Source organism: Triplophysa dalaica, chromosome 3 (assembly GCF_015846415.1).
Source record: "Triplophysa dalaica isolate WHDGS20190420 chromosome 3, ASM1584641v1, whole genome shotgun sequence".
NCBI classification, from domain to species: domain Eukaryota; kingdom Metazoa; phylum Chordata; class Actinopteri; order Cypriniformes; family Nemacheilidae; genus Triplophysa; species Triplophysa dalaica.
In genome coordinates, this window is record NC_079544.1 from 28,554,828 (window position 1) to 28,572,495 (window position 17,668).

At 43.0% G+C, this 17,668-nt stretch overlaps 1 protein-coding gene across 6 annotated transcripts in view; it reads left to right on the forward strand.

The window, feature by feature from the left end:
• Positions 1–6,611: 6,611 nt before the first annotated feature.
• The window catches only part of LOC130417271 (SUN domain-containing ossification factor-like), a 43,227-nt gene continuing 32,170 nt past the window's right edge, over positions 6,612–17,668 (forward strand). For 5 of the 6 annotated variants that reach the window (XM_056742692.1, XM_056742695.1, XM_056742693.1 and 2 more), the window contains exons 1-3: positions 6,612–6,817; positions 17,369–17,438; positions 17,556–17,647. In XM_056742692.1, coding sequence (XP_056598670.1) covers positions 6,759–6,817; positions 17,369–17,438; positions 17,556–17,647 — 221 coding nt within the window. In that variant the 5' untranslated portion in view covers positions 6,612–6,758. The remainder of the gene's footprint in view (positions 6,818–17,368; positions 17,439–17,555; positions 17,648–17,668) is intronic. The other variant, XM_056742694.1, reaches the window with a different exon arrangement.

Below are 17,668 nucleotides of genomic sequence, written 5' to 3' on the forward strand. Positions count from 1 at the left end.
GTAATCAGACTTTACTGCACAATCACTTTTACATGCTGTTTATTATAAACTCAAAGCAAGCGTGCGGTGCGCATAAATTCCTTTGCACAGTATTTTGCTTCCACCATAGCATGTAGCACTCTTCTCTGTTACAAACTCAAGCCGCTATGTGAGTGAATAGTAGTGTTGCTTCCAGCCAAAAGAAAAATACTGCAATTTTTGGTGTTATTTTTTTTATTTTCATTGGGTGTCAAATACAGACGTTTAGGTGGGCTCAGCCCCCCCCCTGCCCATGCCTGGATCCGGCCCTGCATTACACATCTTATAATATGTAAGTTTTCATTTGAAACAGCAGAATCCACAAAGGTTAAGTAATTACGATCCCTAAAATCTGACCATTTATCTTCTTTATTGTTAAACAGTTGTCTTTGTTATGTTTGACTTTCCATATCCCACTACTACACAGTCATCATTGAAACTGAATTTGAGCTTGGGTTCTGTTAGCGTTTGCCTGCCGAAGTTCTGTTTTCTTCAATTTAATTGGCTGAAACGTCTCTCGAATTCAGTGTGATTGGCTCAAGTTCTGCTTGGCCTCTGTAATTTGAATGGCAAGAATCTGTTAACCGTTGTTGATTGGTCAACTTAGTAACATTGACAGGTGCTATTACCGCTGCTAGGCTAGGGCACAGAAATCACAACTATAACAAGTGGGCAAAAGAAAATATTACATTTCTTGATATCCTAACAGTGGGCCGGCCCATCAGGAAAACTCCAGCTTCTTCAGATGGCCAGTCCGCCACTGGATCTCATCCACCATTTCCTGCTATTCGAGGAAAAATAAATGTGGTCAAAGGGTGAAGATATCTGTTAGACTACCAACATTCTTACAAATATGTTTCTTTGTGTTTTGCAGAACAAGCTAAACACAATGTAAGAAATTTATACAGGTTTAGAACAATCTGAGGGTAAATGATGACGGATGTTTTATTTCTGGGTAACCTGTCTCTTGAACACGTAGTCCAGGCTCTTGTCCTGTCCAGACTGGACTGTTGCAATGCTCTACTGGCTGGACTTCCAGTGTGCACAACCAAAGCACCACAGATGATCCAGAATGCAGCAGTAAGAGCGGTCTTCAATAAACTGAAGAGACATTCGTCACTCCTCTCTACAGTGAGTTACTTTGGCATCAAGTTCAAATCTCTGCTCTTTGCCTACGAGACCACCACTGGTTCTCAACAGATCTCAACAGATCTTAACCCCCATTGATTCCCATAGCAGGAGAAATTACTTTAGCTTTTTTTTGTTCTGTTGAACACAAAAGACGACATTTTGACAGTTTTCGGACAGTTTAACTATTGTTTTTTTCCCACTATGGGGAAGAAAGTTTGAATGAGTTGTCGGAGGTTTGGTGTTGGTGACATTGATATCAAGCGACCTTAAGTGTTGTCTGTTTATAGCATCGTGTTAGCTTTTTACTTCTTCCGATTCTATTTCGACTTCAAAAGTAACAAATGTGGTGTTCATTCGTAAAGATAATCTTTGATTGACAAAACATGTGAACATCATAAACCTTTATCAATCACAGAGCTTATTTTTTGTGATCTTCCAAAAGTCTATGGGAAAAGTGGGCACCCTCATCGAGGAGGGAGATGGACACGATCACTGCATTAGGTGTCTGGGCGTCCAGCACGCTAAAGCAGCGTTCGTTGACACATCTTGCCCGCACTGCAGGCAGATTGTCATTCAGAAGTTACGGTCACGGGTGGCTGTCTTCCTACGGTTACCAGAAACCATTTCGTCTGCAACCCGGGCCGTGACATCGGCGGCTACGGCCACCGATGATCTCGCGTGATGTCTGCTTCCCGGCAGCCCAGGACCCCTTCGACATCGGCTCCGGTTCCTGTGCCCCCACTGGCGGCACCCCGGAAGCGGAGGTCGAGGGGAAACCTCCACCCCGTCAGCAACCTTCTCGCGAGAAGTGATACTGACGGGAAGACCCCAGGGAGAACAACATCGGGCACGTCCTTCACAGCTACGGCTCTGATCGGTCGGTACGGGACGGGACGGCTCCTGTTTAGCCATCAAAGCCGCACCCTTTTCAGGGCCTGGCGCCCACTTACTCACAAAGAGAGTTTTCTGTTTCCCCTGGGTGTTCCTTCTAGCCGATCGCACACTCCACTGGACTGTGCCCGGCAAACCCGACCTCACGCCCTGGCGAGGCGTAGGGTCGTACACACACGACAGATACTACCACTCTCAAACCGACAGTGCGTGCAGCTGTCCCGCCAGGCAGGTAAGTAAGCAGAGCCAACCTTCACTGCGGGGTCCCCCCCGCGACATGGTTAGCTCCGCCAGCCATTCCCCTCTGTAGACGGTCCGTCTTGGTTACTCGATCCAGTTTGCCAGAGACTCTCCCAAGTATCGGGACATCACCTCTCCCTCTGTCAGAGGCAGGGATGCCTACATACTTCGGGTAAAGGGTCAACACCCTTCTGGCAAAACAGGCATCGAGTTCATCCCTCAAAACCAAAATGTTCAGTGGGTTACAACCCACACTTCATCATTCCCAAGAAAGACGGCGGGATGCGCCATAGGTCTGCGTACCTTGAACAAAGCACCTTCACAAGCTGCCGTTCAAGATGCTCACGCAGAGGCGCGTCCTTACATCCATCAGGAGTCAGGATTGGTTCATGGCAATCGACCTAAAGGATCCTCCCTTTCGGTCTGTCCCTGTCTTCACGAAGATCATGGAAGCCGCCCTTTCTCCCTGAAGGGAGGAAGGTGTGCGGGTACTAAACTATCTCAACGACTGGCCTATCTTGGCACACTCGCGAGATCTGTTATGTACACAAAGGGACCTGGTGCTCCGGCAACTAGATCGATTGGGACTCCTGGTCAACCGAGAGAAGGGCAAGCTCTCCCCAGTGCAGAGCATCCTCTTTCTCGCGCCCAGCCGGTGTTGAACTGCCTGGAACATTTCAGTGAGACAGCAGTCCCCCTGAAACAATTCAAAGGCTCATGGGATACATGGCGTCCTCGCGGGGTAATACCCCTCGGGTTGATGCACATGAGACCACTCCAACACTGGCTTCAGAGTCGAGTTCTGAGGAGAGCGTGGCACACCGGCAGCAGGCGCATGGTGATGACGCCCTGCTGCCGACGCACCATAACCCCTGGTCTTCCATGACTTTTCGATGGACTAAGGTCCCTCTGGGCAGGTTACGAGGCAAGTCGTGGTGACGACGGACGCCTCCCTGCAGGCGTGCGGTGCAGTGTGTAACGGGCATGCAGGCGGGGCTTGGACGTATTCCCTCCTGGCATATCAATTGCCTAGAGTTGTGGGCTGTGCTACTTGCACTGAGCAGGCTGCGGCCTCTCGTGCGGGACAAGCACATGCTGGTCTGAGGACAGCACTACAGCTGTAGCGTACATCGGATCATCAGGGTGGCGTTCGCTCACAGCTGCCATCACAACTTGCTCGACGCCTCCTCCGGTGGAGTCAACAGGTGACCTGTACCCTGGGGGCCACACACACCCCGGGCAAACTGAACTGGACAGCCGACGCGCTCTCTCATCAGAAGGACACGTTCTGGCATCCCAGATCAGACCTCTGGAACACCCATGTCTGGTCTCTAGATGGGACGAGAAGATTGTGTTGTCCTTCTTACGAGACCGGAGACTAACATCTCCCCTCCACACTGAATGTGTATGTAGTCGCTATCGCCACTCATGGCGACTCAGTTGATGGAAAGTTTCTAGGATGACACGACCTGGTCACCAGGTTCATAAGGGGCGCGAGAGGGCGGAATCCACCTCATCTCCTCTCCATACCCTCTTGGGACCCTATAGTGGTCCTGGGGGGCCTCTGGGTCCCCCAAGAGCCCCTCGGAGGTTCCGATCTTCCTCAACCGAGTAAGACGGCCCTCCTGATGGCGCTCGCTTCCTTCAAGAGCGTAGTGGACCTGCGAGCATCCTCCGTGTCCCCGGATTGCCTTAAATTCAGCTCTGGAAACTCTCACGTTATCTTGAGACCCAGGCCCGGATGCGTGCCCTAAAAAGTTCCCACTACTCCCTTCCGGGGCAAAGTGGGGAACTTGCTGGCGCTCCCCATCGGGCAGGAAGACCCACGTCCTGCGTGGCGACATGTAGGACTGGCATCCGGGGGGGCGTATGCCTGCGAAAGCACCTTTCCACCCTCCAGTAGGTTGGGTCAGTGTGCTATCTACCTCTCTTCTTACCCAAACATATGGCTAAGAACAGGTATCTCACCAACCTCCCTTCTTACCCAAATACTGGTTAAGAACAGGCCATCCATCCATCACTAAGCAAGCACCCCCTGGAGGTTTGCTGGGCAGAGCAGCCTTCCCCCTTAGGCCGGGACACCATATGACCTATCACAGATAGCTCTAACCGGGACCTAGTGCTACCGGACGTCTGTAACACCCCCTCTATGGGCTGTTCCGTCTGATGTATCCTCATGAGAATGGTTCCCACTCCTGGTAACCCATGAGCTTCCCCAGGTGGACCTCCACCTCGCAGTTAACTACTCAGTCCGCACGTTCCATGCGTTCTCCTCCAAGGACGAGACCATACCTATATCCACCATATTCCTCCCCACGGGTAGAAGGTGGCCTCTGCAGCACATCCCTAATTAAGGAGGTTGCCCTTACCCGGTGTAAACACGAGCCGGACGGCCTCTCGCCAGTAGAGAGCTAAGGCCTCCGTCCGTGAAAGGTTACCGGTCAGGGCTGTACCCATCTTTCACCAAGAAAGCTCTGGAACCCCCCGACCACCACACTGGAAGGTTACAGTTTCGCAAAAGCATAGAGCTGACACGCCCAGGCCTGCTACCGTCGCTTCGCTAGAGATTGTGACGTGATACAGCGTTGTGGCGTTTTCCATAGGAACCCCATCTGTCGGCTCGACACAATGTCGAGAGACCGACAGAAAGGGAACGTCTTGGTTACGTCCGTAACCTCAGTTCCCTGATGGAGGGAACGAGACGTTGTGTCCCTTATGCCACAAACACATATCGTATTCTGCTTCAGTCGTGAGAGGCTCTCAGCCTCTTCAGAACAAGAGGTAATGAATGCTGCACGCTGGCTTCCTTTTATGCCGGACATCCGGGGGCGGAGACCGGCATGCAAATTTCATTCGCCTCTTCTATAGTAGTCAGAGTTGGTTGGTTTTCAAGGGCGAACCCCATCTGTCGTTCTCGACACAACGTCGAGACACCGACAGAAAGGGAACACCTCTTTCAACGTGAAGCATCCTGCTGAAGATGTGAACACAATTGTAGAATTTAACACAAACACCATTACCATCTTCACCTACTACAGACACCACCTTCACTTTATTTCAGAGAATTTAGTGGTTCAGAGATTATGTATTTTTTTAGGCTTACCCAGAAGAAAGTGCTGCAATTGTTCCCTTGACTGAAAGCCTATGCATTTTTCCCATAGACTTTTGGAAGATCACAAAAAATAAGCTCTGTGATTGATAAAGGTTTATGATGTTCACATGTTTTGTCGATCAAGATTATCTTTACAAATGAACACCACATTTGTTACTTTTGAAGTCGAAATAGAATCGGAAGAAGTAAAAAGCTAACACGATGCTATAAACAGACAACACTTAAGGTCGCTTGATATCAATGTCACCAACACCAAACCTCCGACAACTCATTCAAACTTTCTTCCCCATAGTGGGAAAAAAACAATAGTTAAACTGTCCGAAAACTGTCAAAATGTCGTCTTTTGTGTTCAACATAACAAAAAAAGCTAAAGTAATTTTTCCTGCTATGGGAATCAATGGAGGTAGTTCGGATAAGCGGTAGAAAATGGAATGGAATGGAATGGGAATCAATGGGGGTTAAGATCTGTTCAGATCTGTTGAGAACCAGTGGTGGTCTTGTAGGCCAAGGTCAGAGATTTGAACTTGATGCCAAAGTAACTCACTGAAGAGAGGAGTGACAAATGTCTCTTCAGTTTGTTATCTGTCGTTCTCCACACAACGTCTCATTCCCTACATCAGGGAACTGAGGTTACAGACGTAACCAAGACATTTTAGATGGAAAATGTAAATTACATGATTCTTGTATCGGTGATGAGTGTGACAATACACTAATGCTTATTTTCAGCATTTTATAAGATTGGGAATAAATGTGTGAATATTCTTTTAGGAAGTAAATACTTTCTCCCATCTTTCGCGCAAATTGTCAGGGGGGCGTAGGACCTAGTGGATCATTTTATTGTAGAGATTATTAGTAACATTTTTGTACAACAGGAAATTAAATTCCGGAAATGTTGTCATGTAAAAGACTTTTAAAACACATGAGTCAACATTTTATTCACAATAGAACAGAGAGAACATAAGAAATGTTGAACATAAGAAATGTTTAAACCGAGACATGTTCATGTTCTTGTCTAACAGGTTTTTATATAATAAATTAATAGAATCAACATATCATTTATACATATATATACATAAATTGAGAGAGAGAGAGAGAAAGAAAGACAATGAGAGAGAGATTTTTGCGTCAGTGCCCTGTCCAATATGGCGGCGGTGTTGAGTCTCGCCTCAGCGCTGAATGCGGTGTGTTAGAGCAGCGCCCCTGCCGGCCGGCGGTGGGTTTCATGAAAACACTCGTCCTGTTGATGTCGTCGTGCTCATGTCATGTGGCTCAGTCAGTCAGCCGCTGATGTTCATCATTACACGTGTGTGTGTGTGTGTGTGAAGGAGAATGAGAGAATAATGTTCGTTTTCTCTGCTGCTGCTGGATGATGAAGCTTCAGTTAAAGCTGCTGATCATTTCCGGGTTTCTTCTCGTACATTACTGGTGCGTCATTCTCGTGTTTATTATTGTGATCATCAATACTGACATGAACACATTTCTCTGTTTGTTGATCGTCATATAAGATCATAGAGTTCAGCAGCTGTACATGTATAAACGCATATTTAAACAGATTGTTTTTGTTTACTTTGTGAGTGTCAACAAACGTTATGTCAATGCAAACATCGCAGTCAAACACACTAACTATTGACATCAATAAATCCATATGTGTGTTCTATGTAGCCTGTGCTGTGTTTCAGTGGCGTGCTAATGCCATGGTGTTGATATATGCTCATGATAATAGTTGACAGTATGATGATTGACAGTATGATGTCTGTTACTCTTCATTACTGTACTGTATTTTAGTGTCTATACAGAAGATACATGGTTGTGTGAAAGATTGTTTATTGAAGCGTGAAGTTATTTCATATTGTGTGATTGTTTATGGTTAGCTCGGACTCTCTGACACATTGAGCAGTGTTATTGGGGGTTGTGTGACATACCTGGCTAAATTTTAGAGATGGCCATTTTTGATTATATTTTATTTCGATTACTGGACAGGTTTGAAAAACGAGTACTCGGGGGCGGGGCATGATGGGGGGCGGGGCATGTGTCCCCAGCTAACACATGCAGGTCTGTAAAGGAGGGCGTACACGGTGCGAATTCGGACAATAGGTAGGTCGATGAGCAGGGGCGGAGCCAGACATTGTGGACATTGGGGGCTTAGCCCAAAATCTAGGGGTTCCTGGGCATGGTCCCCAAGGAGATTTTTTTCCACATTTTTTAATCAAAGTGTTCTCTGTATTATCATTCTGAAACTGTAACATAACACATTTATGACATTTTCTCGTCTCTTAAATAAAAACAGGCAACATATTTCTGCTGTAAGCCTGTTAGTATAAAGTTACAGAAGAAAGGCAGTTTAGGAATTTGTAACAATCATTACTCATTTTAAAACCTATTTTGTTACTTAGAAAAAATGTTTAGCAGACAAATGTGCTGCCACTGAATCCATGAAGTAACAAATAATTCAGATCAAAGCTCTTCATCAATGCCAAGTAAATTTGCCCTCTAATACTCTAATTTACTCTTTTAATTTATTTTCCTTTTATTCTTTAACATAACAAAACAATAGGACTTTGCCAAATTTTAATTTTGACATTGGTGGGGATAAATTAAAATTGGTCTGCAGAGCAGCATTATCACAACAGTTAGTGCAGTTTCCTTGATTTATTTAAAGAGTATACAATTTTAATTATGTTTATACGCTTTTTTATATGTAACCTTATTTATGTTACACAAGTCTTAATATGTGACACAACGTCTTGCATATTTTGTCAATAAAACTGTTGGTAAGAAAGTTTTTTTCCTTACCGGTAGCCTGAATAAACATGAGCATAGCGTTGTGTTGACAGAGCAGTGGCGCTTGGTTCAAACGAAAGCAGCCTACGTCAGAAGCATACCTGTCAAGTATCCCGTTTTGGCCGGGAAAGTCCCATATTTTACCCTTCTTTCCCGCCGTCCTCCCGTATTACTATTTTCCCGTAAATCTCCCGTATTTTAACCTGCGTTATTAAAAAATAATAACACCGGAGTAAAGAAAAAAAAAACATTTCCAATCTGAGCTGTCACTAGCCTCGCGATATCTGCCATCTGCAGTAGCCTACAGTACTGTAGGTAACAGTTGTCGCGAGGTTAGTGTGTGAGGTCAGATGATGAGTGACAACGCGGGAAAAAAACCAAACCGAGACGGATAATGGACGTAACAACAGTGACGGAAGGCACTCCTGCCAAAAAAACAAAACCCTCGTGTAAATACCGCGATCAATGGGACAGCGAATTAAATTTTCTGAAGAGGAGCAGGGTGGGGGACAGTCACGCGTTTTGTAAGTTTTGTATTTAGCATGGTACGAAAGATTGTTACAGAGAATAGGATGACATTAGACAACAGAACTGTTTGCGCTCTACTCTCATGTGAAATGAACCACTCTGGCCCAGCCCACAAATACACTCCTTCCAAAACAGTCTTAAAGAATGCAAAGTCTGCAACAAATGTGTACAATAACTCACTAAAAGAGTAAAAAAAGTTATGTGAAATAAAAAGAAAAACTGTTAAGGAAAAGCAATATGAAATAAAAAGAATGTGGAATGAAAATAAACTGTAAAGACAAGCAATGTTAAATTAACAGAAAATATGCAAATAAGCCTTTAAATAAATGCTCTTCATATATACCCTTTTCTGTTTTCATTTGGGCTATAACACCTGTTTTAAAATGTAAGGGATACTGGAGTTTGGTTGGGGTGGTGGGCGCCGAAAAATTTCCCTTATTTTCAAATCCAAAACTTGACAGGTATGGTCAGAAGTCAAAGGCTTAAAGCCATTTTAAAGCGACCTGGGTTAGAGAGGGCCGGACTTAAAAAAGCAAACTAAAGCCCATCCTATTAGCGACGTGAGCTATAGAGGCGGGACTCATTGATGAGAACAATATTTATTCATTTGTGTTACATTTACATTTATACTTTTGGGAGACGTTTTTATCCAAAGAGACTTATATTGCATTATCCTATACATTTAAACAGGTATGTGCAATCCCCTGAGATCCAACCCACAATCTTGCGTTGTTAAGGCAATGCAATTGAGCTACAGGAATACTCCACAGACAGCGGTTGTATATAATAAAACAAATAAAAGTAGTTAATAAAATAAGTATTAGGTAGAAAACACTTGTCACAGATGAACATATGTAGTAGGGATGAGTCACGAATTTTGAATTGTCGATTAGTTTTTTAATAATAGAATCTCGAATAGTGTGTGCGATCTTAAAAAATCACTGTGTTCATGTAACAAAAGGGTGGCGCTGCCACTTAAACCTTAAGGCTGTCAGTCAAGAGACTGTCTCACAACAATTGTTAACGAAGTTACGCACACTGTAGACCCGCGTGGCATAACAGATACAATAAGTTGAGACGGTGTTAAAAATGAATTCTGTGCCGCCCTGTACTGTTCTCTATCACCCGACTTGAAAGCATAGTTACGGTTTCTCAGGAGTGTCTGTACATTCGAGGTCATCCAAGGTTTTTGGTTAGGATATATCCGGATGCGTTTCTCCACTATGACATTATCAGTACAGCTTTTTATGTAGAACAGTACAGTCTCTGTCCGCTCCTGTAGATCTATTTGCTCAAATATACTCCACTCTGTACGTTCAAAGCAATCCTGGAGCTGAGAGAGTGCTCCATCAGGCCAGGTTTGAACGTTCTTTATGGCAGGTTTTGATTTTCTCCTGAGGGGAGTGTATGCAGGGACCAGGAACAATGAATGGTGGTCCGACATGCCCAAATGTGGGAAGGGAACTGTCCTAAAGGCTTGTTTTAAGTTGGAATAGACGTGATCTAGTGTGTTATTCCCTCTGGTTGAGCACCGCACATACTGTACAAAATTAGGAAGCACAGATTTGAGGCAGGCTTGATTGAAGTCCCCTGCCACAATTAAAGCTCCCTCTGGATGAGCCTGCATTTGTTAATTTATAATAATGTATAGCTGAGAGAGCGCTGTGCTAACATTAGCATTAGGAGGAATGTACACGCCAGCTATAATCACTGTTGTGAGCTCTCTGGGCATATAAAAAGGTCTACATTGTACAGGCATTACTTCTAAATCCGGTGTGCACTGTGAATATATGATCCTGCTACTAGTACACCAATCCAAATGAACATAGATACAAAGTCCCCCTCCTTTGCTCTTACCGGAGCTTATTGTCCTGTCCGATCGGTGCATGCAGCGGCTGGTTAGCTGAACGACCGGGTCCGGGATGAGCGGGTGGAGCCAGGTTTCCGTGACAATCATCACACTGCAGTTCCTAATATCTTGGTTGTTTGCCGTTAGTAACTCCAGTTCGTCAGATTTGTTGACGATAGACCTGGCGTTTGTAAGGAAGATGCTTGGCATTTACATATATAAATGTAGATTAATTGTTTGGTCGAAATTATTGGTAGGGACAAATGAGTGATCCCTGAATTTTGGTAGGGGCACGTCGCTTACGTCCCTATGCAAATCGACGCCTATGTATATTATTACCTTATACAGCACTTTATTTATACACTCTCCATCTACTATCTCTGAAAACGTCCTCGACTGAAACAAGAAAATACTAAACAAAAAGTATTTCTGATGACAAACTTAAGATACATATTAAATTCATTCTCATCTGAACCTTGCGGTCTCTTTTGAAAAAAGGTTTGTATGTCCATCGATTAATAGATATTTGCTATTATCATGTGTTTGTCACAAGGCTTTAATTCAATGTGAATAAGTGTACTGTAAATATACCAACATTCAGATAGACTAGAGGCCTTTCTCGTTTGGCTCTCAGCGGAGGCGGTCGCATTTTTCACTCCCCGTCCTTGCCCTTATTTTCCCTGCTTTGTCTCCTGTCTCGTCTCGTCTCATCTATTGAGAGACTCTCAACTCAACTCAACTCAACTTTATTTATATAGCGCTTTTTACAATTTTCATTGTTACAAAGCAGCTGTACATGAGACACATTGAATACAAGTATGAATTCGAAAGCAGCCCCCCCCGGCCAGGCAGATAGTGCAAAACAGTATGCAAACGGTGGTGAGGAACCCAAAACTCCCATCGAGAAAAAAAACCTCAGGGGAACCCGAGCCCAACCAGGGGATTCCAGTTCCCCTCTGGCAAAAGCTGCTGCCTCTGCACAAGCTCAACAGTGCTTGCACAACAAAGCTTAATAAAATATAAAAATTAAGGATTTAAGATTATCATTAACAATCTAATAGCATTTTAAATGTTGTATGAAAAACAAAGTTGTCGCGTCCTTTATCCAGCTCTATCCTCTTAGCTCTTGTCAGGTCACCGCTTCCCATTCTCAGCTCTGCCATCAGGTCTGGGCATGAACTGCATCCTGCGGTAACCATGGAACAAAGAGACAAGACTGGCTGAGAGTAGAGTACTGTTCTGCACTCTTTGATGCAACAAGTACATAATTTGTTGTTGGATGTGTTCCTGGTTCCGGTTGATCTAAATAATGCAGCCTAAATCCTCTGAGGATTAATATTATGGAGGTATAGTGTATGCAAGATTAAAAAGATGAGTCTTTAGTCTAGATTTAAACTGACAGAGTGTGTCTGCCTCCCGGACCGTGCAGGGAAGAATATTCCAAAGTTTAGGCGCTAGATAAGAAAAGGATCTACCACCTGCACCTGATTTTGAAATTCTAGGTATTACCAACTGACAGGACGCCTGAGAGCGTAATGTACGTGGAGGATTGTAATACAATAGAAGTTCATTCAAATACTGCGGCGCTAGACCATGTAGGGCTTTATAGGTAATAAGCAAGATCTTAAAGTTAATGCGATGCTTTATAGGTAACCAGTGCAAGGTTGACAGAACCGGGGTTATATGCTCATACTTTTTTGTACGTGTAAGAACTCGAGCTGCCGCGTTTTGAACCAGTTGCAGTTTTTGTAATAAGCCCGCAGGGCAACCACCTAGAAGTGCATTACAGTAATCTAGTCTTGATGTCATGAATGCATGAATTCATTTCTCTGCATCTGACAGTTACAGCATATGACGTAGTTTAGATATATTCTTAAGATGGAAAAATGCAATTTTACAGGTGTTGGCGACATGGCTTTCAAATGACAGAGTACTGTCGAATACAACGCCAAGATTCTTAGCTGACGACAAGGATTTTATGGAGCATCCGTCAATCGTTAAGCAGTATTCTTGGTTGTTACGCATTGCAGTTTTCGGTCCAGTAAGTAGCACTTCTGTTTTGTCCGAGTTTAGTAGTAAAAAATTGTTACTCATCCACATTTTTAAGTCAGCTATGCAATCCTTTATTCGATGAAACTGCTGAGTTTCATTAGGCTTCGCGGAAATATAAAGTTGAGGATCATCAGCATAACAGTGAAAGCTAATTCCGTGTCGCTTTATTATATCTCCTAGAGGTAGCATGTATAAAGCGAAGAGCAGAGGCCCCAAGACTGAGCCCTGTGGTACACCGTACTGGACTTGTGATTTGCGGGACACCTCATTGTTTATTGCTACAAATTGAAAACGGTCGGATAAATAAGACTTAAACCATTTCAATGCTATTCCGTTAATGCCGACGTAATTTTCGAGTCTATGTAGAAGTATGCTGTGGTCAATGGTGTCAAATGCAGCACTGAGGTCTAGCAGCACCAATAACGAAATACAGCCACGGTCAGACGCTAAAAGCAGATCATTTGTAACTCTGATCAAAGCAGTCTCTGTACTGTGACATGCTCGAAATCCACACTGGAATTCATCATTAATGTCATTCCTTTGGAGGAAGGAGCATAATTGAGTTGAAACTACTTTTTCCAGAACTTTAGATATAAAAGGTAAATTCGATATAGGCCTGTAATTCCCTAGTTCTTTAGGGTCGAGTTTGGTTTTTATAACAGCCACCTTAAATGCTTTAGGCACATGTCCTAATGTCAGAGATGAGTTAATAATACTGAGAAGAGGATCTATAATTTCTGGGAGCATTTCTTTCAGTAGTTCTGTAGGTATAGGGTCTAGCACGCATGTTGTTGATTTAGATGATCTTATGATTTTAGACAGTTCATCGTGATCTACTGTAGAAAATAATTGCAATTTCTCCTTAGGGGTGCTGTAGTTAGTTTGTTCAGCGGATTTCACTACAGGTTGCAGTGTTATAATTTTTTCTCTTATATCTTGGATTTTACTCGTGAAGTAGTTCATAAATTCATCACTGTTATGCTGATAATCAGAATCTGACGTCGATGACGACTTATTTTTTGTTAATTTATTTTGTTAACTCTCTCTGCACTGCTCTCCAAACTTGAAAATTATGGATCTGATCAGCTGGTCTCTCAACGCAATTGACAAGGCTGCCCGTATCGATTGAAGCTATTGGTGATCTAAATGGACAATAAAAGTGGCCGTTAATTGGATACGGTTTCTCGCCTCAAGACTAAACAATCGCAATCTTATCTTTTTCGGCTCCCCGGAACCAGCACTGGCCTTGGCCAAGGCCGCAGCTGGAAATCAACCCTGTGTAGAGCACTGCAGTGAGACGCTCTTGCATTCCTCCCCCACTATACAGACTCAAAAACTAAAACACGCACACACATGAAGACATTGCCCTGACCCGATCCCACGCTTCCGTCGCTTTGAACCACCGCGGGTCTGTGAACGGTGCCGTAATGGCACTGGACCGGATGGCTGCTTGCCGGAGCTGGATTAACTTCTCCTGTTGCAAGTCTTGTCTATGGTGTATTATGTGTATCTGTTTTTCTCACCACTTTCCTCATGTTATGCTGTATTTTTCTTCTTTATCTATTTCGTTACACTGTACTTGTATATGTGTAATGACAATAAATTGAATCCAAATCCAAATCAATGTTAACGTTAGCCGTTAGCAGAACGCTATTTAACATTATGAACATACAACATAGCCTAACTATAAATAGACACTTTCACAGTAATAACGAAGCCTGTGTAATATTGACTGATTTGAAAGACGGACGCCACCTAATGTTCTGTAAGAAATTATTTAACCTGAGAAGATTCGGGGCTTTTGAAAAATAAGCTAACAGGCTTCGAAAGATTGAGAAAAATAAGTTCTTGACCTTAAACAAACTTAAGTTTTTTCAGATTGCCCCATATATTTAAGTCCTTGGTTTACATGCGCTTATCGCATTAGCACAGTATCAGTTGTCCTCATGGTTCAGAGCCTCACGGTGAATCACAGAAGCTCACTATCATCAGCTCTCAATCTGACGTGTCCGAAAAAGCTCTTGGTTCAGTGTACTGCTTATCTGAAATTTATTGCAACCGGTTCTTGACTGGAGAAGGAGAACTGCTGTAGCAGTGGCATGAACCACAGTGCTGTAGATGGGTGTGCATACAGTGATAAGTTAAGTCCTTAACATATTTCAAATGTGTTTTATGGTATCACACCTATGATGTTTAATCAAATATCTGATTCACAAGCTTTTTATCTGCTTTAAAAATGACATGCATGCTCAGTATCATCGGTTCTGAATCGGACGTGTCCAAAAGAAACAGCTCTGGGTTCAGTGTGTACTGTGATCTGAAGCTGCTGCAACCGCTCAGTATCAGCTGCTCGTGCTCATGAGTTCTCTCTTCACCCTACTTCAGTTCAGTACTGTTGGAGTAACTGAATAATTAAATGGTTTATTTCCAGTCAGAGGGTTGGTCAGACACGCCAGAAAGTGAGTTATTCAAGTCATTTGTGTTAAAGTGCTTAGTGGAGACACAAACTTTTTAGAACGATTCAGTCTGATTTGGTGAACCGGATCCACCACTCCACTGAAAAGAACCCGTTCAAAAGAAAGTTTCATTTGTGAACCAACATCACTACTCAAAACTAGTTCAGTGTTTCCTACAGAATTTAGGGAGACTATGGCGGCTCAACCCCAATGTTCTATAGGGGGGTCCGGGGGCATGCCTCCCCGTAGAAACTGTTGTATATTTTGAAGGTAAATGCTGCAATCTGGTGGATTTTTAGAGCAAAATTATGTGACTCTTAAATTATACTACAAAGGGTTGCCTTAACCTCTGGCATTAAGACAGTTAAGACTATTTAAGACTTTATCATCCACCATTATCGTATTATGAGAATATACTGATAAACACTGTGGCAAGATCGTTGCGGTTTGGTTATTTATTCTGTATTAGACCACATGTGAATGTAGGCTTGTGCCAGTGTTCAATTTTAATGTAGTGGTAATTGATGAAGATATTACCAGGGTGTTGAATTGCATTCAAAACAGATTGAAAAGACTCCCCTTTACATCTCTCTTCACTGGCTACCGGTTGCAGCCCGTATCAGATTCAAGTCACTAATGCTTGCCTACAGGACTATCACTGGATCTGCACCGGCTTACTTCCACTCTCTCCTGCACTCCTACACCCCATCAAGATCCCTGCGTTCAGCAAACCAGCGGCGGCTTGTATTGCCTTCTCATAAGGGCAGTAAATCGCTCTCCCGCTCTTTCTCATTCACAATTCCTTCCTGGTGGAACATTCTTCCTATCTCTGTCCGTTCAACCACATCTCTCACAACATTTAAAAAACTACTTCAAACCCATCTCTTCTGTGAATACTTGACAGACAAATAAAAAACATACTAACCCTCTCCCTCTCTTTCTCTCAACAGGTAGTGGTCTAACTTGTGTTGAAACTAGTAACTTTGTAATAGCACCAGTTGTATTATTGCTCCTGTATGACATATCACTTATTGCTCCCTAAACTCTTTGAACTTTTTTGTGCAGCGTTCCCACTCTCCCATCATCAATGCAATATCTTAGCGAAAACTGAATGAAACTCCCAACAGGAATAAATGTTGTGACATATCAGAAGCTTATTGAAACAATGTCACAATGTTTGTATTTTCAAAATGTTAGTTGGTACCAAAGAAATGTATACCTGCTCCCAACCATGTGTAAATGTCGCGTAAAGAATAAACAAGTTAGGTATTCTTTCAGAGAAACTGATGACACTTTTTATCATAATGATATTTCACAAGTTCCTTTGGCCTGTCTTTTTTACGTTTTTTACTCATGAACTTTGTGTAAAACGAATGCGTTGTAACTCTTCGTTTTTACACAGCCATCCAATCACAGTGAAGGAGGGGCGGGACAAACACTGCATTGACCAACCATCACACTTGTACAACACAGCAATGGAGCAGTTAATATTGCTGGTTATTGCATTTTTATATTAAGTATTTTTCTTTAGAATAAGATACTCCTACCATGTTACGTTTGTGGATATTCCAAATCATGGCAACCAGGAAAAAGCTCTCCAGCTTACCACCAGCTTAATGTTGCAAAAGAGCACCAGACATTATTTCAGCTTGCTACAAACACCCTGTTGGGTCACGTTTATGCATTCATTTATTATTAGTCATATAGCCTATTAGTCTCTAAAGCATTAATTAAATATAACATATCAAAACTGAGTTCAGAACATTCCACAGCATTTGTAATTCATAGAGAAGGATTATGCAAATTATGGAAGAGTGTACATGCGCTCCCTATTTACGAACGATAGGAATTCAAGAACATACACACATTTAACCATGAAATCTGACATTTACAAAGTTTTCGTGAATCCAGGGGAGAGTTTTGAGAAATATTTAGTTGCAAATATATTTACAAAGGTGTCATGATTGAGAGCCAGTCTAAATACAGCAAGTCTAAGCAGGTTTGCTACTGTAGTTTTGGCGGGTTAAGATGGTGAAGGCCGCTTTAAGATGGGTTATGGCCTCTGACTTGCTCTCTAAAACCATCTTAACTCAAGTCTGGCCAGCCTGGTCAATCTGTAGCAGTTTTAGTCTGTGGGAGAGTAGAGTTTATTGTGATTATATATCGGGTTTAGGAGAACAGTAGCATACATCTGACATACAACATCGAATAGACCAACATGTGCTGATTTCTCTTTGCAGGCTGTAATTACAATGATCGTAACTGAAAGATAAAAATGAAAAGATCATGTTTGTTTTGTTTTCTCTTCAGCTTTGCAGCTGATCGTTCAGAGCGGTCTGAAGCACAGACATTGACCTCACCAGATATCAGTCATCATGAGGTTTGATCAGATTTTCACATGATCACTTTATGTATGGAGTTACTGATGTGTGTGTGTGTGTGTGTGTGCAGTGATGTTGTGTAGTTTTGTTTGTAATAAATGGAGATTTCACTCCAGCAGAATGTTGCTGTGAGGTCGTCTTCTTCATCATCTTCACCACATGTAGACGTCATTCCAGTAACAGCTCCTCCTCAGACGGTCTCCTGCAGGTCAGTGATGTTATTTTCCTT